The sequence below is a fragment of the Gymnodraco acuticeps genome, unplaced genomic scaffold (genome assembly GCF_902827175.1).
Source record: "Gymnodraco acuticeps unplaced genomic scaffold, fGymAcu1.1, whole genome shotgun sequence".
Lineage (NCBI taxonomy): Eukaryota > Metazoa > Chordata > Actinopteri > Perciformes > Bathydraconidae > Gymnodraco > Gymnodraco acuticeps.
Genome location: NW_022990940.1, coordinates 935,101 through 957,474, shown reverse-complemented (window position 1 = coordinate 957,474; position 22,374 = coordinate 935,101). Strand labels below are relative to the sequence as shown.

General features: G+C 41.1%; 2 protein-coding genes across 6 annotated transcripts in view; one reads left to right on the top strand and one right to left on the bottom strand.

Moving 5' to 3' along the window:
- The window catches only part of clcn2a (chloride channel, voltage-sensitive 2a), a 43,477-nt gene extending 28,411 nt beyond the window's left edge, over positions 1-15,066 (top strand). For 3 of the 5 annotated variants that reach the window (XM_034234416.1, XM_034234415.1, XM_034234411.1), the window contains exons 12-25: positions 101-203; positions 1,137-1,286; positions 1,376-1,445; positions 1,903-2,013; positions 2,936-3,149; positions 3,325-3,458; positions 4,400-4,644; positions 4,942-5,053; positions 5,248-5,294; positions 6,594-6,662; positions 10,171-10,209; positions 10,306-10,410; positions 10,917-11,003; positions 11,757-15,066. In XM_034234416.1, the coding sequence (XP_034090307.1) occupies positions 101-203; positions 1,137-1,286; positions 1,376-1,445; positions 1,903-2,013; positions 2,936-3,149; positions 3,325-3,458; positions 4,400-4,644; positions 4,942-5,053; positions 5,248-5,294; positions 6,594-6,662; positions 10,171-10,209; positions 10,306-10,410; positions 10,917-11,003; positions 11,757-12,272 (2,002 nt within the window). In that variant the 3' untranslated portion in view covers positions 12,273-15,066. The remainder of the gene's footprint in view (positions 1-100; positions 204-1,136; positions 1,287-1,375; positions 1,446-1,902; positions 2,014-2,935; positions 3,150-3,324; positions 3,459-4,399; positions 4,645-4,941; positions 5,054-5,247; positions 5,295-6,593; positions 6,663-10,170; positions 10,210-10,305; positions 10,411-10,916; positions 11,004-11,756) is intronic. The other 2 variants (XM_034234414.1, XM_034234412.1) reach the window with 2 other exon arrangements.
- Positions 15,067-15,120: 54 nt separating this feature from the next.
- fam131a (family with sequence similarity 131 member A) lies at positions 15,121-21,196 on the bottom strand. The gene is made up of 5 exons (XM_034234421.1): positions 20,940-21,196; positions 18,382-18,493; positions 18,130-18,306; positions 16,186-16,320; positions 15,121-16,040 (listed from the first exon to the last, which is right to left on the bottom strand). The coding sequence occupies exons 2-5, from the start codon at positions 18,470-18,472 to the stop codon at positions 15,556-15,558; spliced, it is 888 nt and encodes a 295-aa protein (XP_034090312.1). The 5' UTR covers positions 18,473-18,493; positions 20,940-21,196; the 3' UTR covers positions 15,121-15,555.
- Between the last annotated feature and the right edge of the window lie 1,178 nt (positions 21,197-22,374).

Here is a 22,374-nt window from a genome sequence, read left to right as displayed (position 1 = left end):
CAGTTTTACACATCACAGAGAGCTATTTATGCCTCACCACCACACATAAATCAAGCAAGCACATACAGTGTGACAGGCGCCCCCATTAATGACCCCGCAGTCCCTCTCTCCCTGTCAGGCGCCTGGTGTATCCCGCCGTCGTCACCCTGCTAATCTCCACTCTCACGTTCCCTCCAGGCTTCGGGCAGTTCATGGCGGGACAGGTGAGAAAGTACTTTCACGCTCTTATGACGGCATTGAAGCCTGCTGACTGTTGTAAGATGATTGATGGTAATTCTGAGTGAATAGAGAGCTGGTGCTTCTCCTATAAAATGGCACGAGCTGTTCAATAGCTGCCATGGTACCTAATATGGATTGGTATAAAGAAAGCAACATTAAAACAAAAAACAGTTAACAAATGTTCATTGTCATAGAGTTACACATAACTTGCTTGATGCAGCACTGCAGTATTGTGTATGAAAGAAAGAAATACGCCTCTTTTTCAGATAAGGTGCTGCCACTGGAAATATCTGACAATTGAAACAACAAAGTGAAACGTAGTTTGAGCTTTTCTCAAAGTTGCAAAGCAAACCACTTTTGGGCTGATATTGCCTGAACACTCCACTATCATTGTGCATAACAAGCCATTTAAATTCACTTTGATCCTTTCAGACTGTCAAAAGAAAGAAACCTTTGCTTGTGAGGAGGGAGAACAACCTTTATTTGTCCTGTGCAGTGACGCTCATTAATTGAAACAGTCTTGTCAAAAAGACAAGCTTTTGCACTGCCATCAAAAAAGGTGTACTTGTTTCTAGAATATTTGAAACATGAGGAGTTGTATATCCAAAATCACAAGTTCAAATTGAGTGTCTTTGCACTGCACAGATAACAGAAAAGATTAAATTCCATTCAATGTTCCTTATTTCACCAAGGTATTCCTCAGTATCGTTGAAGATATCATTAAGGGAGTCTGAGATTAATTAAAAGCAAACAATGAAACATTTAGATGACATCCACCAGCTGTACCACATACTGCATTTCTGGCTGCAGGGATTTCATGATGATGTAGATCCAAAGCTGACCTTTAATTCTCCTGTAAGTCTGTCATCTATATAATCACGTTCAGATAACCTTTCCATCTCGTGTCGACCCTTCAGCTCACGCAGCACGAGTCTCTGGTCGCTCTGTTTGACAACCGCACGTGGTGCCGGCAGGGCGTGGCCGAGGAGTTTGATTACCACCACAACGGCTGGAAACATCCGCAGGTCAACGTCTTCATCACACTCGTCCTCTTCATCGTTATGAAGGTAGGCTTTTGACATATGTATAGAAAGAAACGGTGTAGGATTTGATTCCTTTTTACTTATTGTCACACACACTTGTCTCTCTGTCTCAGTTCTGGATGTCGGCTGTGGCCACCACCATGCCGGTTCCATGCGGGGCCTTCATGCCAGTGTTTCTTATCGGTGAGTAAATTATTCAGTGTTTTCTAACGAATCTACTGCCGTGGTAACAACCTCCTTTATACTCGTGTCGGTTTACAAAGCACTGAAAGGTTTAGGGCCAAAATACATGTACAGTATAATATGTATTCCTACTTTATAAAACACCCTGACCTCTTAAGTAGTCTAGGACAAGTTTTCTTTCTGTCCCGGGGTGAAATCTCAACATGGAGAAGCAGCATTCGGTTTTTATTCACCATATATATGGAACAAACTGCTCCAAATATGTTAAGACTATTTGTGATGGCCTTTTATTGACTCAAATAATTGATTTATTTCACTTCAATGTAACCTTTATTCTTGTATTCTATACCTGTCTTGATTGTATTTGAATGTCCTTTTGTTACGTAATTACTTTGCACTTTCGATAAAGCCACAATCTTGCCTTTTTAAATAACTTCTCTCTTTGTGCAACGAGCAGGTGCAGGATTTGGCAGACTTGTTGGAGAGGTCATGGCAACCATGTTTCCTGATGGCATACATGCTGATGGCAGCGTGTATCCCATAGTTCCCGGCGGTTATGCTGTAGTTGGTGAGTTATGTTATTGTTTTACAAACTGTACCTTAATTCATTTTGTTTCTAATTTGTCTTCATAATAATTTTTCCAAGCCACTTTTCTTCTCTTCTGTGTAATTGAAACTGTCCCCGCTGCGAAGCTGCAACCATTCGTATCACTTCATGCCAGCTTATAGAATAAGATTGATGAAAACTGATTCCACTTAAGTTGAACACTACATTTGTTCCAAAGTAAAATAGAAAATCGTTTGATACAAAATTGCCACGGTCGTGGCTCACTGGTTAGTGTGACAGGGTGGCGCTAAATGTTATGAATTAGAACGACATCCTGCAGAAAATCTGGTTTGGATTTGCTGTCATGAAGCATTCCTTCTCTGATGATTAAAACACAGATACATTGTACATTTAACACCAGATATTAAACTGTTGGGAAAATACTGAATGTATTTGATAACAAAGGCCCAACTGTAGCTGTGTACGTAACAGGATGTATGATTACCTAGAAGAGCGTCAGGACACAATGTTTTAGACATATGATAGCTATGTGATTAACATGATGATTCAGCCTCTATGGAGACAGACATTATGACAAGAATGATCATTTCTGCCGTGGGTCTTAGCTAATCTAAAACTAAACATTGTATACTGCTTTGTACCGGTATTCCTGCATTTTGTCACTGTGTAACACCCTCTCTTGTATATAAGCATGTGAAGGACACTGTTCGGGGAACTATTTTGTCCCATGCAACTTTGTATGTGATGACTACTTCCATTCTTGCAAGGATAATAAATACATGTATCCTGATATTGAAGCTCAAGCCGGTGACGAGTGATATTTTTCTAACATAATCTGTTTACTCTTTTATTCATGTTTACAAAGATTCCTCATCACACACACAAGACAGACATTTTTCTTCTATGATTCCCCCCCGCACAGGTGCTGCAGCGCTGTCTGGAGCGGTCACCCACACGGTGTCCACAGCGGTCATCGTGTTTGAGCTGACGGGTCAGATCTCTCACATCCTGCCTGTGATGATCGCTGTGATCCTGGCCAACGCCGTGGCCCAGTCGCTCCAACCATCGCTGTACGACTCCATCATCCGCATCAAGAAACTCCCTTATCTGCCTGAACTCGGCATGGGACATCAAGAGTGAGTGTTTGTCATTACCCACCTGTTTGTTTTTCAATAAAACGACCAGATGGAGTTATATTTAGTTATTATCAGTGTGATTCTGTGCGCTCATCTGTTTTGTATCTCTTCTCTCGCCTTTCATTTCCTTCCCTCTTGCATCAACACCTCTCGATTCCCTTTTCTCGTGTTTCAGGAAGTATAATATCCGTGTGGAGGACATTATGGTCAGGGATGTGCGTTACATCACTCTGAACTCTTGCTACCGGGACCTGCAGGAGATGCTGCTGACTGGTCAGCTCAAGACTCTGGCACTGGTTGAGTCCAGGGGTAAGTGCATGGCAAACCAAATCAATCTTAACAAATCTCAGCATGTAACATTATAATACTACAGAGACACTGAACTGTCTGTTCCAGGAAAACTCCAAACAAAAACTTGGTAATTGACTGTTTTTTATGCAACAATCATTCAGGTGTGAGACCCGGCCTTTTCAGGATGAATTGCTCAATTGTTATTCAGCTGAAATGAGTTCACCCTTTTTTTATAGATTATTTAAATCGTTTTACAAAATAAATGATCATTTAAATGATACAGTACACTCAGTCATCCTGTAGTCTAATTAAAGAATCCTGCGATAAATCTTCATGAAGGTTGTGCCTTGTTTCTCCCCCCATTGATATAAATGAGTTTAGAATGCATTTGAGAAACATTTACTTAATACAAACACATTGGAATGCAACAACATCACAAATGTAATAAAGCTGAATCAACATCTCATTTAAAAATATGATGCTTATAAGCTTAAGTTATATTTAGGACCGTTTAGAGAGCAGGCAAGCAGAAAGGATCCTCATGCAGACTCAGAGACTGAAGATTTAATGAAGATACTTAAAAAGCAGGAACAGCAGGCAGCTTCCAGACAAACAAAGCTACTTTCAGCCACCACAAAGGAACAGGGCTGCTATAAACTGTGACTACTTGGGGAAGTAGGATTAGGTGAGCAGGGTTAAAAAGGGACAGGTAATACAAAAACGAAAGACATTAAAAACGAAACATAAAAGGGCAGATTATTGAAATAAACTTAAAGTACATAAAGTTGTATTAGTTTCAGTAAAATAATTAAGACTAATACTGACTTTGGTTGTAACGTATGCTGACACAACCCCTTCAAAGCAATTATTCCATGTTCCACTTTTACCTCTGCATAGCCAATTCTATCTAATTTCCTCACATGTTTTCTGTCAACGTTTGTCTGCTCCTTCTTTTTCAGAGTCCATGATCCTGCTGGGCTCCATTGAGCGTCTGCAGCTCCAGTCGCTGCTCTCTGTTCAGCTGGGCCACCAGCAGAGGCTGGAGTACCTCCGCCAGCTGGCCCAGGACAATGGCACCCACGATCACCTGTCCAGCCTCACCACCGACAGCACGCCCAGCTCCCCCTGCTCCCACTCCCACATCAACGCCTCCACCACCACCAGCGCGCGCCAAGCGGTCCGCTTCCTGGTGAGCACCCAACAGGTGTGAGGCGTCCGGGGGCGCCAGGGCAGGGCTGGGGGAAAAGGCTTGGGTTATTAGCAGTAGACATAGAGTGGATCAACCACAGCATGTGTGAAGCATGTAGCAGTAGGTAAAGGCACAGATGGACCTGTTGTGGTAAGTGATTACTGTTAACTGTTTAAAATGCTTTATTTCCACGGTAACATTAACACTTCTCTTCTGTGTCTCTGTCGTCTGTGCCATTACCTGTCCTGTTTGTTTATCTGCATGTGCTCGTGTGTGTGTGTGGCTTCGCCTGTTAATATTGTGTTCACATAGATCTCCACAGAGGAGTCTGCCTCCTTCAGCCCGGTGGTTTCCAACACTCAGCTTCCTCTGAAATCTGCCTTGAAAACTGTGTCCGCCATCGGCGACACAGAGACGCCAAATAGTATGTACTTAACATTGGTGTACACACACACATACACACACACACACACACACACACACACACACACACACACACACACACACACACACACACACACACACACACACACACATTAAGACATACAGAGTAACAGTGACGTTTGATTCCAGGAACATCAAATAAGCTTTAAAAAATTGTTTTTCTTTTCTCTCAAGGTTCTCAGACTTTGACCTGTGCTGACCACGATAAGGAGCTAATGGAGGTGAGTTAAAGCGCGGGATATGATATGTGTGGGTGCAAGTATGAATATGACGCGTATCTTACACGTGGGCGTGGGCTCTCTCTGAGTCCACCATATGCCGCCCTCCTCCTCTTCCTGCTGACGGGCAGGATCCACCCACTGGCAGCAGGGTTTTCCTGTGTGCTATCATCAGTGCAGTTTAGTTGTATAACTTACTGTATAAGGCATTGCATAACACCGTCACTGCCTCTCATTTTGAACATCCAGCATGTTCACAGTTCTTGGTCAAATTTAAGGGTATGAAATGTGTTTTATGTATTTTCAACCCTTAAACAATATTGATGCTCTGGTGGGTCAATCATTGTTCAATTACAAAGATATGAATTCAGTTTATAGCGGAGATACCGGTACTCAATATGCTACAACTGATTTAACATAATTCAATTTGATTTAACAAAGCAGCCATTCAAACATTCAGTCTTGGTGTTCAACATGATGTTATGCAGCATGTGGTTCCCAAGCGTTTGCCCGCACATTTTTCCTGACCAATAACTATATTGAGTCATTCATCAATGCCAACTTAAGCGACATAGATTTGTAAGGAACAATAAATCAGTGCAACACCCTCTGACTTAATTAAGTCTTAACACGGCTAAATGTAATGAAGAACACTGAGACTACAGTGGTTATTTGAGATGAATGCTAACATCAACATGCTAATGTTAATATACTGATGTTTAGCATGTTCATTACATTCCCTAACAAGCAATGAACACAATAAGTGTTACTAATTGGATTGTCAATAGTTTTGCAGGTATTATTTGATAAACCACATTATTGGACAAATGTGAGCCTGTTGATGGATATTGAGGGATGTTAAAGGATCATCAAAGCTGTTACAGTTTATCCTGAGGGAGACATAAATCAACAACAGTTGTTGAGGCATTTCATCAGAAAACCAAAAGCTGATTTAACAGTATGTGAAAATGTGCAATTTTTCAACATAATAGCTCCTTATGGAGACAACAGAGACAATCACAACGACTTAAAGTCCCAAACAAAAATGTGTGGTGTTCAGACCCCTTTTTCCTGGCATTGTATAACCCATGTTGTATTAACATTGGGTTTCATTACAGATTGTCTGCCCTTGTCTTCTTCTGTAGGCTACTGTAATAATTATACGCTTTCAGCAACATTGTGCCCACGTCATGTGACTTCTCCTGGTAGAAGTCAGACGGGGAACCAATGTTGCAGCAGCATAAAGGGGGAAACTGTGAAGCTCTGTTAATGTTGTGTTCATGTCTTCTCCTCGGTCGGAAGAGCCCGGCTGGGCCGGCTCCTCCTGAACAAAGACAACCCAAGCCCAAACGAGTGCGGATCTCCATGGCGGTAAGATTGTCTACCGCCTAGAGACTGTTGCTTAGTAACCGTTGCCTTGCGACACGCACGTAGTGAGTGCTGGGCCAAAATATTTGTGGTGCAACATACAAAGCGTCAGAGTGGCTTTGCAGAGAAGTAGAGAGATGGGGCTGTAAAGGTTTCATAGTCTTTTCAACATCAGTGTAAAACAGGTGTCTCATCAGCTTTCTTTGTAACTGCTGTTAATATGCCTTCTGTTTCGTGTCATTGTTTGTTTGTGTTTAATTTAATGCTGAAGGTGTTATTAATTTTCTGGGAAATGTGTTAACAGTTTGACCCATAAATCAAATCTCAGCGTAAACCTCTGAAACTCTATAAGTGACTAATTTGCGTACAGCTCTGTATTTCACACACAGCAACAAACAGATCCCCCCTTCAGATTTCCCCCACGCATAATGTGTTTGTGTTGGTACACTTTGTAGTGTACTTAATGGTGTAACTTTGTGTATATTGTATATATTGAACAAAATAACAGTGCAGCTGTTCTTATCGAATCAACCCCTCCCAACTTCAGTTTTATGAGTCAGGAAAGAATGCATAAGAAAGGGGGTGGAGTTGCTATTCTGTTCAATGATTCCCTTCAATGCAGGAAGACATCGTATGGAAACTTTGATTCTTTTGAATATGTGGCCCTCCGGCTGAAATGCTCCTCTCGAGCTCTGTTCCTAAATATCTATAGACCACCCAAATACTGTGCAAGCTTTTTTGATGACTTTACTGAACTGCTGTCTATAGTGTGTATTGACTTTGACCGTCTAGTCATTGTTGGTGATTTTAACATCCATGTTGACAACCCCCAGGACAGAGGGGCTAAAGAACTGTTTTGTGTTCTTGATAGCTATGGACTGACTCAGCATGTGACGGAGCCCACGCACAATAAGGGGCACACTCTGGACTTAATTATCTCAAAGGGTCTGAATATCTCTAAGGTTGTGGTGACTGATGTTGCACTCTCTGACCATTCCTGTGTTTTCTTTGAGAGCTCTATTTCTGTTCACAAAAATGTTCAAAAAGAGGTAACCACAAAGCGATATTTAACTGAAAATACTAGGGAAATGTTTACTCAGAATTTCTCTTCCACACTTGCCCCTGCCAACATCTCAGTAAATGAGCTAGTAGATCATTTTAATTCAAAAATTAAAAATGTTATAGATGCCATTGCTCCAACTAAGGTAAAGGAAGTGTCTGGCAAGAAAATATCTCCATGGAGAAAGGCCATGACCGTGAAAACAGAAAAAAGAGAATGTCGAAAAGCTGAACGCAGGTGGCGAAAAACAAATCTCCAGGTTCACTTTGAAATCTATAAAGAGAGACTTGGCCTTTATAATTTGGAATTGAAAAACGCACGACAATCGTTCTTCTCTGACATCATTACCAAAAACAAAAACAACGCACGTGCCTTGTTCGCTACCGTCGACAGACTAACTAACCCCCCAGTGTCAGTAGCCTCTGAATTTCTATCCACCAGGGCGTGCAATGATTTTGCCTCCTTTTTCACTGACAAAATTCAGAAAATCAGACAAGCAGTCAGTGCGTCTGCATCAGGAACAGCAAATGTGTTGTCCCTATCTCCACTTAACATCAATTCAGACATCATGACACAATTCCATCAGATTAATGATAAAAACCTAGAGGACATTATTCAACTTCTGAAATCCTCCTCTTGCTGCCTTGATATTATTCCAACAGGATTTTTCAAAGATGTTTTGCCTTGCATGGCCTCAGATCTACTTCATATAGTAAACAAATCTCTTCACTCAGGTATTTTTCCACAGGCCCTGAAAACTGCAGTCATTAAACCGCTCTTAAAAAAGAATAATCTAGATGCTTCAGTAATGAACAATTACAGGCCCATATCAAACCTCCCATTTCTAGGTAAAATCATTGAAAAAGTTGTTTTTCAACAGTTGAGTAATTTCTTGCATTTAAATAACTGTTTTGATGTGTTCCAGTCAGGCTTTCGTCCAAACCACAGCACTGAGACTGCTCTTGTAAAGGTCTTTAATGACATCCACTTAAACACAGACAGTGGCAGAACTTCAGTGTTAGTATTATTAGATCTCAGTGCTGCGTTTGACACTGTTGACCACAGCATATTACTAGACCGACTGGAGAACTGGGTGGGACTTTCGGAAACAGTTCTGAATTGGTTTGAATCCTACTTAAAGGACAGAAACAACTTTGTTTCTATAGGTAAATACACATCTGAGTTGACAAATATGACATGTGGGGTTCCTCAAGGCTCCATCTTGGGGCCTCTTCTCTTTAACATCTACATGCTACCACTGGCTCAGATAATGAAGAACAACAAAATAAGTTACCATAGCTATGCAGATGACACACAAATTTACGTAACAATTTCACCAGGAGACTATGCTCCAATTCAAACACTGAGTAAGTGCATTGAACAAATCAATGACTGGATGTGTCAGAACTTTCTCCAATTAAACAAAGATAAAACTGAGGTAATGGTTTTTGGAGCCAAGGCAGAACGTATAAAAGTTAGCGCTGAGCTTCAGTGTGCAATGTTCAAAACAACAGATAAAGCCAGAAATCTAGGTGTAGTCATGGACTCTGACCTGAGTTTCAACAGTCACATTAAAACTGTTACTAAATCAGCCTACTATCACCTAAAGAATATATCTAGGATTAAAAGACTAATGTCACAGCAGGATTTGGAAAAACTTGTCCATGCTTTTATCTTCAGTAGACTCGACTACTGCAATGGTGTCTTCACAGGTCTCACTAAAAAATCTATTAGGAAGCTGCAGCTAATTCAGAACGCTGCTGCTCGAGTCCTCACTAACACTAAGAAAGTGGATCACATCACTCCAGTTCTGAAGTCTTTACACTGGCTTCCTGTGTGTCAAAGAATAGATTTCAAAATACTGCTGCTGGTTTATAAAGCACTGAATGGTTTAGGCCCAAAATACATTTCTGACCTCCTGCTAAATTATGAACCATCCAGATCTCTCAGGTCTTCAGGGACTGGTCAGCTTTCTGTCCCCAGAGTCAGAACTAAACATGGTAAAGCAGCGTTCAGTTATTATGCTCCAAATATCTGGAACAAACTCCCAGAAACCTGCAGGTCCGCTGCAACTCTTACTACTTTTAAATCCAGGCTGAAGACTTTTCTTTTTGTCGCTGCTTTTAATTGAACTATTCATATCTTAGACTGCACTGTAACTTTTATCCATGTACTTTTTCTTTTAATGTTTAATTGCACTGTAACTTTTATCCATGTATTTTTCTTTTAATGTTTATTTTATTAGCTTTTCTTTTTAATGACTGATTTTAAATGCCATTTTCTTAATCTCTTTCATTTTTTGTAAAGCACTTTGAATTGCCTTGTGTTGAAAAGTGCTATATAAATAAACTTGCCTTGCCTTGCCTTGCCTTGCCTATATAAACCTTTGTATGTGTGTGTCAAACAGGGTAAATGTACATCTTACTTGTCAATTTTTGGACTGTCTTTTAGGACTCCACTGATACGGAAGATGGCATGACTCCATCAGACGTGAGAGCTGCATTTACAGAATACAATACTGTTAAATTGTGTTGTAGAATAAAAAAGTTTAGAAGTGTAATTGTTTCATTATCGTTCTCCCTGCAGATAGCTGAGTGGGAGGAGCAGCAGCTCGACAAGCCGGTGGATTTCAAGAACTGCAAGATTGATCCCGCTCCCTTCCAGCTGGTAGAGCAAACATCTCTGCATAAGGTACACTATAAAAAAGACCTACATGACATTGACTTCAACTTATGATATGAATATTAAACAATAAACGCCCTGGAAATGTGCCAACCATGTGTATTTTTTGTACTACACACTATGTTTAAGTACTACACACTGTGTTAAAGTACTACACAAATGTAGTTCATTGTGGGCTTAATCACCAGACTGATGGGCTATCCTGGTGTTACAGCTTAAAGGACATGGCACTAAAACTGCAGGTGTTATGAGGTCCATGAACCCCAGTTGAATTATTTGAAAGATGCTTTGAATGTACTTAATGACCCTTTAATTATAAAGTAATTCTTAATGGTGTTTTAATGCGTTGACTAATGTTGGGATCATTCTGCACAATATCAGCCAAATGACCATCTGGAGGGACACTCACTCATCACTCATTTGTTCTTGAGCGCTTTGCAGTGGTGGAAGAATTAGTGTAGAAGTAGATTATTCTCTGAATCAAGTAAAAGTCATTAATCTCTGCCCCTCCACAGACCCACACTATCTTCTCTCTGCTGGGCCTGGACCACGCCTACGTGACCAGCATGGGACGTCTGGTTGGAGTCGTCTCTCTCAAAGAGGTTTGCATGTCTTTACTTTAATTGTTCAGGCTTCTGATTGAAACATTTCTTTTTGATATGATTGTTATAATATACTTAAAATGATGATCTTTTATTTAAAGGTCCCCTATTATGCTAATTCTCAACAATGTATTATAGGTCTCAGATATATTCAAAACATGTCTCTGAAGTGTTTGGCTCGAAATACCCAACAGATCACGCATTGTAGCATCCCATCAACCCCTCTGTTTCAGCCCTGTTTCAAAAGTGCTGATTCTCTGTCTGTTACTTTAGATGAAAATAAGGAGCCACGCCCCTCTGAGAGATATTTGGTTAAAAAGAACGTAATGGTGCTCTAGGAGGAGATTCAGGTGGTAAGGTGGGGGGGCGGGGTTACCTTGGTTGGTGATTGGCTAATGGTTCCACAACCCAAAAAAACATTATGACATCACAAAGTGGCCAAGATCTGATCAGCTCATTTTTCAGACAGGTTTTCATATAAAAGAATCAGGACAAAAAGAGAGAGAATCTTTTTTTTGGGTAAGGTTTTATGGAAGATGTATGTGGATTGCACACACGACTGTATAATTCAGACTTTGATTACATTGCATGAGTTGTGTGTTTTTAAGTTTTCCTTTTTAAAATGTAGCATCAATTGGTTTCAGTTAATGGAGAATTTTCCCTGTTTTGTATTATCGCCTTGTCTCTCGCCATTCCTTTTTCTTTTGTTATACAATTGATTCACTGCCTTTTTCTGTCACTCTGTATCTCCAGCTGCGTAAGGCCATCGAGGGCTCGGTGACGGTGACTGGAGTGAAGGTGCGCCCCCCGCTGGCCAGTTTCCGTGACAGTGGGAACAGCTCGAATGTATCCGAGGTAACAGAACTACACAAGCTGTGCCTCCGCCACAGGGGGCTTTCGTTGCCACGGGAACCCAACCGTCCAGATGTGCAGAACCAGCCAGACCTTGCGTACAAAGAGATCCCCGTCAACTTCTCCGACCAAACGAACCTGCAGTTTGAGGCGAGCCCCGGAGACGCCTCGAGCCAGTCGTCAGAGCTGGTGCTGCAGGAGAGCCCCTCGTTCACCGAGGACCAATCAGAGTTCACTTTTGACTGCAGCCCCTCCCACACTGAGGAGTCGGAGCTGGCCTGTGACTATGACTTCCCCACACACACTCCTGAGCCGGACCACACGGAGCTGGATCAGGGAAGCCCGTCTCTGAACAAGGACCAATCAGAACCTGAGGGAGAGGTTTGCCCCGCCCACACTAAGGCCCAATCAGAATGACCCGAGGGGATCCTCGCTGACGCATCATGAATATCGACGTTTCTTACATTCGTAGAGGTCGCTCTCACCTCCCAGTCCAGCCTAGATACCGTGTTTCTAACCTTGTTGTGTGAGCGAGTGAGTGAGAATGAGTACATGTGACATCATTATCATCATGTGTTTCTGTCAAACTGTGCAAATGCCTGTTTTAAAGGAGAAAGCTGGTTGTATTCTATATTTTTATAACTCAATGAAATCCCATGAAAACCAATTCAAGCTGCGAAAAGTAATGAGAAAGCTCAACATTTGCGCATTTCGGTGGGTCACGTAGCTGAGGGGCCAATACTGGAGATCAGTGTCAGAGAGTACTACTGTTTATATAAAGAAAAACTATATAAAACCTTCTGTGGCTTCAGAAACCCTTCATGAACTACGATTCAATTGACAAGTGAGATACAGAGAAGTGATATGACCAGACCACTATAGCTCCTCTTCTTTGCTTGCAGCTGCATTAGCCTCTGCTAGAATAAGTGGGTAATGTAAGCACCAGGTTTTGACAAGGAAGAATAATTAATTGGATAGAAAACAATCTGCTGCATTAATGTGGAACCTTTATTTAGACTGTCCCTCGTAACTGACAATGTTCAAGGAGTGCAATACTCAATCAGTGGAGGAACAAATATCAGTTTTAAGTTGCCTTGAGATTTTGAACGTATCACCTGATGTTGCTCTACAGAAGGAGTTTGCTAAGTCGTCATGGAATAATAGATGTTAAAATCTCCCTTTTTTTAACTGAGCACTTACCGATGTTAAATTGTGTGTCTTTAAATTGAGTAAAACCGAGATCAAGAACGACCTTTAAAGCTCTCTGTTAAGGGGACAATAATCAAAAGCTTATGCTCATCTAATGATGTCGCTCTTTATGTGACGTTCATTTAAACACTTCAGCAAGCTGGGTACTGTAGGCTATATTACTCAAACGTAAGTAACTAGTGCATTCGTTGGGCATTCATTTTAGCTCTGTTTTATGGTGGTCTACAAATACACTAGTTTTATCTTTTCATGGGGTTTATTGACCATGAGAAAAATGTAGAATATTGCAAGCTGTATGTTTTGTGTGTGTGTGTGCGTGAGACATTTTGACACTTTCCTTTCCATGCTCAGATCTTGGACTCTTTAACATATTTTGAGTCTTCATGCCAAAAATAAAATCCTGTTATCATGTCTTCAACTACATTACTTAGAGAATAAAAGTCACGCACAAATAATGGAGGGGGAACAATAATAGACAAGAAAGCACAGAAGAACAAATGAGCACACGATGGTATGAATTGAAACTACTACCTATTCACTATCAGTGGACCAATAAACTAGAAAGTGGCTGATAATATTTATACATAAAGGTATTGGATGATATGCAACAAATATACAGTAATAATGCAGTAAAAGAGGGTTTAATAGCAACAGTGTCATTAGTTTGTCAGGACTCCATTGTTTAATTACCACACATCATTTACTAACAAATAATGGTTTGTCACATCGAAAATCCCCAAATCAGCAGAGATCTAACGTTCAAAGGCAACTTCCAAACAGGGGCGGTTCTAGGGGGGGGGCAACAGGGGTCAGTGCCCCCGTAACACTGACCAGGGAACCCCCTGTGGCCCCCCTCCAAAAAAAAGGTTACAATATTACGATTGATTGGAACTAATTCCAATCAGAGTCCCGGATGTAGAGTGGAGGTTAAACTGTTCATTACCTTATATAAAAGCAAATACTGTTTATGTTTTTTAATTAAATTGTCACTTAAAGTTACTAAAACAAATATTCTGAATGAAAAAACTACTGAAACAAAGGACTCTAACTTACATTTACTAAAACAAATAATCTTACAAATATCAATTGCTGTATTTTATGTTTATTTTACACAATTACTTTATACTGTCTTTGTCTTTTTAACCCACTTGTTATTGTGCCCCTCTCATGAAATAACTGCCCCCCCCCAGTAAAATTGGTCTAGAACCGCCACTGCTTCCAAAGGTCTACCAAGCTTAGTAACAGGGCTCCAAAGTGGTGAAGCACATTGTATTTAGCATGAGTATAGTTTACTTCACATGTAGCCTGGTTTGGCTTTAGAGGGGCTGATTTAATAAGGGCAACGTCGACTGTCTGTCACTTATACTGCCTCTACATTTCTGCTTTGTGAATTTAATTGTTTTTTTAACGAGATTCTAGCCCTATAAAGGGACAACACTTAAGCTCCGAGTGAACCGAGGAAAACTGGCTGTATCTTTATGAGAGTAAATGTAATCCAGCCTGGCCTCTGTTGTCGAAAGAGCAAAGAGTGTTTGAGTCCTTGTTAAGACCCTAAAATGGATGAATGTATTTTATTTTCATGCAACAATTTTGAAGCCATATTTCAATCCTATGTGATATCATCGCAGCACATTGACTCATTGTTTTTCAGTGTAAACATTGGTTCAACGATTTATAAACGTCTTAACTTTTCGTTTGCATATAGAATGTGACGTAGAGCTCGCCATATAGGATAACATATAAGGAGTTAAATGTAGAGAGTGTATAAGCAAATTTGCAGCGTATATAGTTAAGCAATAAGTCTGTAGTATCTCCCTTTATATGGCACACTGGCCTGTATATGCTCTGTGCATATGGAAATACATGGATGAGATCTACGTACATGATATTGTACATAGGAGAATTATGCATTTGAAATTCAACAGCCATTGTTATTTTTCAGAGGACATGAAATTGTTTTTGTACATGAGTGAATGACTAAATAAAAAACAAAACACCTTCAGAAGTTGTTTTCATTTGTTGTACGTTCAGTTTAGTGAAGGAAAAAAAGACAATCTTCCTTTTTAGAAAAATCATTTATTTATATATTCATGACATTCAGACATTCAGTATCAAACATAGCCCGACCCCACATGACACAGCATGACCCAGAGAAAACAACACTACAAAATATCCATAGAAAACCAATGCAACACATGACTCTCCACAAACAGATGTACAAAACTCAGATTGAACAACAGCTTTACATTCTGGTTGAACTCTCCAATAAATATACTGTTTCACGGCAGCGATAAACGGCGGAGCGAGACCAGAACATGAAAGGCTTTGAGGATGAGAGACAGAAGGCAGCGAGTGGAGAGGAGATGATCAGAGGAGGAGGGGAAGAGGAGGACGAGAGAGGTTTACAGTGAAAGCAGAATCGATTTGCTCATCATATCCAGAATCAACACAGACTCAAAGAGACATAAAGATGGACAACACATCACTTCAGTTACTCTTTCTTCTCCTCGACTTCCTCCTCTTCGTCGAAGGACGCCACTCCGGATGAGGCGCGGTCGGAGAAGAAGCTTCTCCGGCTGGATTGCCACGCTCGAAACTCGTGAAACACGCTGCCTTCCTCCTCCTCGTCCTCCTCGTCCTCCTCTCCAGGAGACTCGGAGTGAGAGGTGGAGTAGCAAGAGTCGAACCTGCTGCTCCGGGCCCGGGGTCTCCACTCAGGCTTGTTGTGGATGCAGACCTCGTTGCATTGCTCCTGGGAAACAGTGGGCTCCTCCTGACCCTCCACCCTCTCCTCCTCCTCATCCAGGAAGGGGCTCAGGCAGTCGCTGGGTAGAGTGAGAGAGTTGGTCTGGGACGATTGAGGGTCAGTGTGGGATGCAGTGCTGGAGCACAAGGGGCAGTCGGGGGGCGGAGCCTCAACACCCTCGCCCTCAGGCTGGCTCGGCACAGCGCTGATTGGACGGGACGCGGCGCCGTCTGAGGGAGGAGCAAAGAGTCAGAACACCTGGAGATGGATGGAAAAGTGGGAGAGGGGGATGGGAAGATGAAGGCGATTTGTTAGATGATGCAGAAATGAAGATGGAGATGATGAAATGAACAAGATGGAGGAGACTGTGGATACCTGAGCTCTCGTTGGAGGAGGTTTTACTCTGTCCGTTGGTGTGGCAGTCTTCATCATTGGAGTCTTCCTCATCGTCATCTATAGACGCCCAGGCACGCAGCTTAGCCTCTGCGATGGCAAACTGCTCCGCCACTCCTAGCAGAGAAAACAGGTCCAATACATTTATGACAACCTTAAAATAAGGAAATGCTGCATCTTTTAATAGGGTTATTGTCTTTCCTTGGTTTTATTTGAATTTTTAGAGATGCACAGATTTCTATAATAAAAAGGAAATAAAAAAACGGTTTGTCTTTTGAATCCTGTGACACCCTCAGATTTGTTGTGACTTGTTTAAAAGATGAATGTATTCAATAGAGTGGAGAAAGAAACATCTCATTTTCTCTGACAGCCATGTCTATATAAGGAAAGTAAAGAGTGAAACTGCTACCCTGTCAGACTAAGTAAACATTAGGGCTTTATAATGGGCCCATTATTTGGTTGATAGCCTTGTCTAAAAAACTGTACTACACAATTTCCCAAAGCCCAAGGTTACATTTTGTTTTACCTACAGACAGAAATGCATCCAAATATTCAATTTATAATAATATTTTTGATCTTTAAAAAGCCTCAAATAATTACATTTCAGAATATGATATCTATATTTAAGAGCAAGGTGATCATTGATATTGATCATCAAAAACTCTATGTTGCACATGTTGCCTGGTTTGGCTTTAGAGGGGCTGATTTAATAAGGGAAACGTCGACTGTCTGTCACTTATACTGCCTCTACATTTCTGCTATGTGAATTTAATTGTGTGTTTAACGAGATTCTAGCCCGATAAAGGGACAACACTTAAGCTCCGAGTGAACGGAGGAAAACTGGCTGTATCTTTATGAGAATAAGTGTAAGTGTGTTTGAGTCCTTGTTAAGACCCTAAAATGGATGTGTGTATTTTATTTTCATGAAACAATTTTAAAGCCATATTTCAATCCTATGTGATATCATCGCAGCACATTGTTTTTCAGTGTAAACATTGGTTCAACGATTTATAGGCTAAACGTCTTAACTTTTCGTTTGCATATAGAATGTGACGTGGAGCTCGCCATATAGGATAACGTATAAATAATTACATTTAAGAAGATGGTATCTATTTAAGAGCAAGGTGACTTATTGATCATCAAAAACTCTATGTTGATTTTTTTTTTTATACCTAATTATCGACGACTATTCGTTTCAGCTTATCACAAGCTTTTTAAAAAACTTATTTTGGAGCTTTGATCTAAGTGTGAAGAAAAAATACTTAATCATCCGTCACGACCTCTCTCTTTATCCCTCTCTCCCTCCCTTGATGTCGCCGGCACCACAGAGGATGACTCACAGTGAAACAGCAGGAGCGGTCATACCGTCGGTGGGCAGCGAAGTGTTCTGGGAGAGAGTCTAATAGGCCACCATCTGCTGCCAATACAAGACATCACCCCGGAGACAGCGTGGTGGGCGGGGCGGACCGCTGACAGGCAGGAGGGTCGGGGGATTAGCCGACTGACAGGAGAGTATACTGGAGCTAAACCGAGCTAAGCAAGAGGAGGCAAGTGCCCTAAGGGTGGCCCTCTGTGTTCAAAAGTAGTGCGGACATGAGGGGTCAGAAGATTTTAAAATATCAAGAAACTATCTCAATAAATGCTTAAAGTTACTTTTTTGTAATTTAATAATGAGTTTTTGTATTTAGATTTCCTTTTATGAATTCTCCTTGTGCAAATACATCTTTGTGAACGTTTTTAAGTTAACATTTCTTGGTGCATAGTTGTTTTTTTGTGCACATTTGACTGAAAAAAGTAATCAGCCATATTCAAAAGTGGTGGGTCCCCAGCATCCCCAGTGTAAATGACATGCCTACGCAAACAGCTAGTTAAACACTAAAGCTGGATACAAATCTTATCCTTGGTTGAAGGTGGCAGAATGAATACCTGCAGCAAAGCGTGCCTCCTTCTCTCCCTCGCTCAGATGGCAGTAGGAGTTGAAGTGAGCGCCTGGCGGCGGCTCTGCAGGTTTGGGCCAACCTTTCCACTCGATGAGGTGGGCGACCCGGCCCTGAGCCAGGGAGGTGGGCTTGGTCACATGGTCCCTCACTGCCTGAGAGATACCTGAACACAGAGAGGAGATGTTTTAGTTCTAGACATTCATTCATCAAGTATAAACGGTTGAAATCAAGTAAATACCATTTAAGGAGGATCTGGCAAGTGCTGCAAACTCATGGATGCCAACACTTTTCCTCGAGTCTGCTGGAGATTTTCCTGACTTCGGAATCATTTCACTCTCCTCAGATTTCACCTGTAAAACAGATTAGACGTTTAGCAAAACTCCTTGTTTGACAAGCAGCAAATTAACTTTGTTGGGTCACACCCAGCACTAGTCAGTTATTCCAGGATTTCCACATAACAGTAAATGTTTACCAGGCCAATATTTACACTGTGAGAAACCTTCTAAAAGCATGTCAATGAAAAGCTAAAATTCAAATATGAATCACAAACAAACACGTTTGGGCCTTCATGCCAGAATAAGTGCTCCATCCCAAACAGAGCTTTACAAAAGATACTTTTCCTACCTCTTCTCTCAGTATCTCCCTTGTTTCTCTACTTCTGGGTTTCAGCCTCATTGTACAGTGTTGATGCAAAACGCAGCAACCACACAACTGAAAGTCACAGCTCGAGTTGTCTGGTTTAAACCACCAGGCAGACGAGCAAACAGCTATGCCCTACATTTAACTGCAACAGCTGCTAAAGCCACTGTAAGCCGAAAGGAACCTGTTACAATGGTCGTGGATGAGAGAGTTGAAGGCAGGCGGACACTCTTCGAGCCACTGGGCTGACATATGACATTTGACCGGCTCTGTTAAGCAGCTCCAGCCAGCTGATCCATATTAAAAGTGATATTGCCACCCTACTAACTACTCGACCAAGAACAAAGACACAGATGGCTGCAGGAGGTCGATCTGGTTGCTCGGCTAAATCTGCTGGGAATGTGTCTTATTTTGAAGGTTAGGTGAGTCCAACAACATGTTGCCTGAACAAACTGAGCATGTGCATGACTTGACAGATATCCCTGAGCAGATCATCCCCACAGGAGAGGCTCCTTCCTGCAGTTAATGGCTTACGTTGAAGTCAGAAATCAAATATGTGTCAGAGGCCCACAGTGAGGGGGCAGCGATGTGACGACCGGGTGACGTTCAACGCTGCAAATCACTCCTGTGAGCTCAGCACACGTCTGACATGCTCCACAGTGATAAACACACCGCAAGACTTTCAGCACCGTGGACATCTTAGAACATGTTGACAGAAGAAGATACACTTAAATCAGCTTATTTTTAGGTCATGTGCCAATTAGCCTAGTTTGTCACCACCTACACACACTGTCACACCGCAGTTCCCCTCCATACCTTTTCAGTCTGTGTCTCCTCGAAACAAAAATATATTCACTGTCAAATTGAAATGTTCCTCTCTGAATGTTTAATTTTGATAATTTTACCAAGTTAACAAGGTTGGGAGAAGAAAAGAGCAAAATTAGAGACGAATCAGACGATTTAAAAAAAAATCTATGTTGTATGATTGTTTTTTCTCCGTTCGTTGCAATCAGTTAAAGCTGCGACAATAAGTTGATTGGCAGAAAACATAATAGCAAACTATTTTGAAAACTGATTGTTTCCAGACTCTCAAATATATTTCCTGCTTTTTTTGGGTTTGTCTCTTCTTAGAAATGGGGTTTAGGACTACCAAAACAAGACATTTAGAGACATCACCTTTGACTTGAGAACATTTCCCCAATTTTATGAGATGTTATAGCCTAGATGAAACTATTGTGAATCTAGAAAATAATCGGCGTATTCCTCAGGAACTTGCAATATTTATTAGTTTCAGTCCTATAATTAATTATCTTGGGAACACTCAGATATAGGCTGTGACCCAATTAAGGTGTCTGGACCCCATTATTGGAACCACTTCCGTAAATATATTCACTATTTACAGCCTTGATGACTCGAAAAAAAAAAAAGATTAACCAATCATTTAAATGATAAGCAGTCAAATGTGTTGTGACACTCCCTTTTATATTTGCTTGTTGTTCTCTTTTTGAACCATTTAACCTGCACGATTTGGCCTCTCTGAAGCATCTATGTGATGTTGCTTTTTAAAAAGACTCCCACTTCAACATGCTGATTGTCAGCTGATACACATGCTGCTAAATGACATTTATCCTGAAAACACAACATGTAGCACGATTTGCAATTGTGATCATGCTGCTTAAAGACCTTTACACATTCATATTTTGATTATCTTGTAGCCTACCTGCAGAGGCAGACAGCAGTGTGCCTTTCTTTTGACACAAACATGACTAAACATGTCTCACAGGGTGATCGTCAGCCTGTGGTGTGACTTCTCCCTGCAGGACCAACAAGTGGGGTCGACTGCAGTCAAACTGTATCTGTAATATATGTAATCTGTATGGATGGAAACGCAGTGCTGATTTTTTTTCAGGAAATTCAATCAACAGAAGCGACACGCTGACGGCTGAACAACACATCATCGCCATTGACTGCTGCAGGCCTGTAGCCTTCAATTATGGGAACATAACGCACAAGATGCAGCAGCAGGTCTCCAGGCAACCTCTGAAGTCTGCATCTGCATACCAATGTCTCCAGACCTGCATCGGGTAAACACCCCGGACCCCCCTGCCCTGAACGCCCCCTTCACTAGCGCTGCTCGATGTTCTGTAATGATCCTACCTGTAAGTGGGACCGCTCATCATGATAATGCGCTTAATTGTCTACAATCCGATCAACAGATGACGGCTGTCCCCGTGCAGCTCGCTCTGCAGCATCAATGGCTCTCAGGGTGCGGGAACACCATGCTCCTGTCTCCAGCATCAGGTCTCCGGCTCAGACGCACCATTTGTTGCTCGCTATGTGGGTTACTTGGCTGTCCAAATGTCTCCCGATGGTAAGCGTCATCAGCGCGAGGCGGTGTCACATCTATGTCCCCACCCCCCACTCCTCCCCCCTTCCTCCCCGCAGACAGCATCAAGATACAGTCACCTGCAGATTTGGCCCCGGATAGCTCTGCTGCTGGTTTTTGCTTTTCTTTTATTATTCTCTCTTTTTAGTTGTTGCTCTGATTTTAGGCTACTTTACCGCACACTTCCGCAGTGGTGAGGTAAACAGACTCTGCAGGGGGCATGCGGTTAATGTGCGGAATCCACTGCAGTCTGATGTCAAGAAAACGCTGGAAATATCTTTAAAAAAGTAGTTATTATAAAAAAGCGAATTTAACCCACTTATGTGCATGTATAATATTTGTATCTTATTTTATCAAGTGTCTTATTTTCCTTCATTATCACAATGCATTTGTTTTCATGCTCCTGTTATTTCCAATATGTTATAATAATATAAATATAAGTAGGCTAGGTATGTTTAAGCCTTCTAAGCTTTATTGGTTATTTTTAAAACTTTTTTTTTTACATTTTGTTGTAATTTTTATTCTGGCAAATATTTTTGGCTCAATGTTAAAGTTAATTTACATTATGAATAATTATAAGATATTCCCTTATTATATTTTAATAAATTAAAAATAAATGGACATAACAGAAAAATAATACTAATGCTGACGTTTTTTGACATTTTATTAATATATAAAATATACTGAAGCTACAGTGTATGTGTTTGTTTTCAGACAACAGACTGCATACACTCAGTTGGAAAATGAGGGCTCAGTGGGGGGGTCTACAGCCCATTTTCTCCAAGGTGACCTAGTGGGCTAATGCAGCCATGATGCAACCTTCAGAGGAACCACTCCAACTTTTCCTCTCCTGAATTACAATTTTCTATATGCAAAAAAAACGTACTCACAGACAAAACATTTCCAAATAAAAACCTACGATTTCCCTTTTTCATCAATCTGAACTCAGTTTACTAAACATACTGAAGTATCATTTTCTTAACCTAAGGCTGGTGACTTTAGCTTATATCTTTAGATGTTCTCCTGTCTTTATAATATTGACTGTGCTGCGATCTTCTACCAGTTATTTTTATAATATCACGTCATTACATTTGACTATTTACAGTAAAGAAAGGAAAGGTCATAGATTTGGAGAGTCTCTGTACAACCACACAAACAATAAATCCAAGGTATTGGACACGCTTCAGACAGACTCATGCAAAACTC

Excerpts from the sequence above, each read along its gene's own strand:
- fam131a (XM_034234421.1), bottom strand. The coding sequence starts at position 18,472 with ATGATTCCGAAGTCAGGAAAATCTCCAGCAGACTCGAGGAAAAGTGTT. Across the intron at positions 16,321-18,129 it reads GGAGGCACGCTTTGCTGCAG|GAGTGGCGGAGCAGTTTGCC; the intron begins GTATTCATTCTG and ends TTTCTCTGCTAG. Across the intron at positions 16,041-16,185 it reads CTCCTCCAACGAGAGCTCAG|ACGGCGCCGCGTCCCGTCCA; the intron begins GTATCCACAGTC and ends CTCCTCCCTCAG.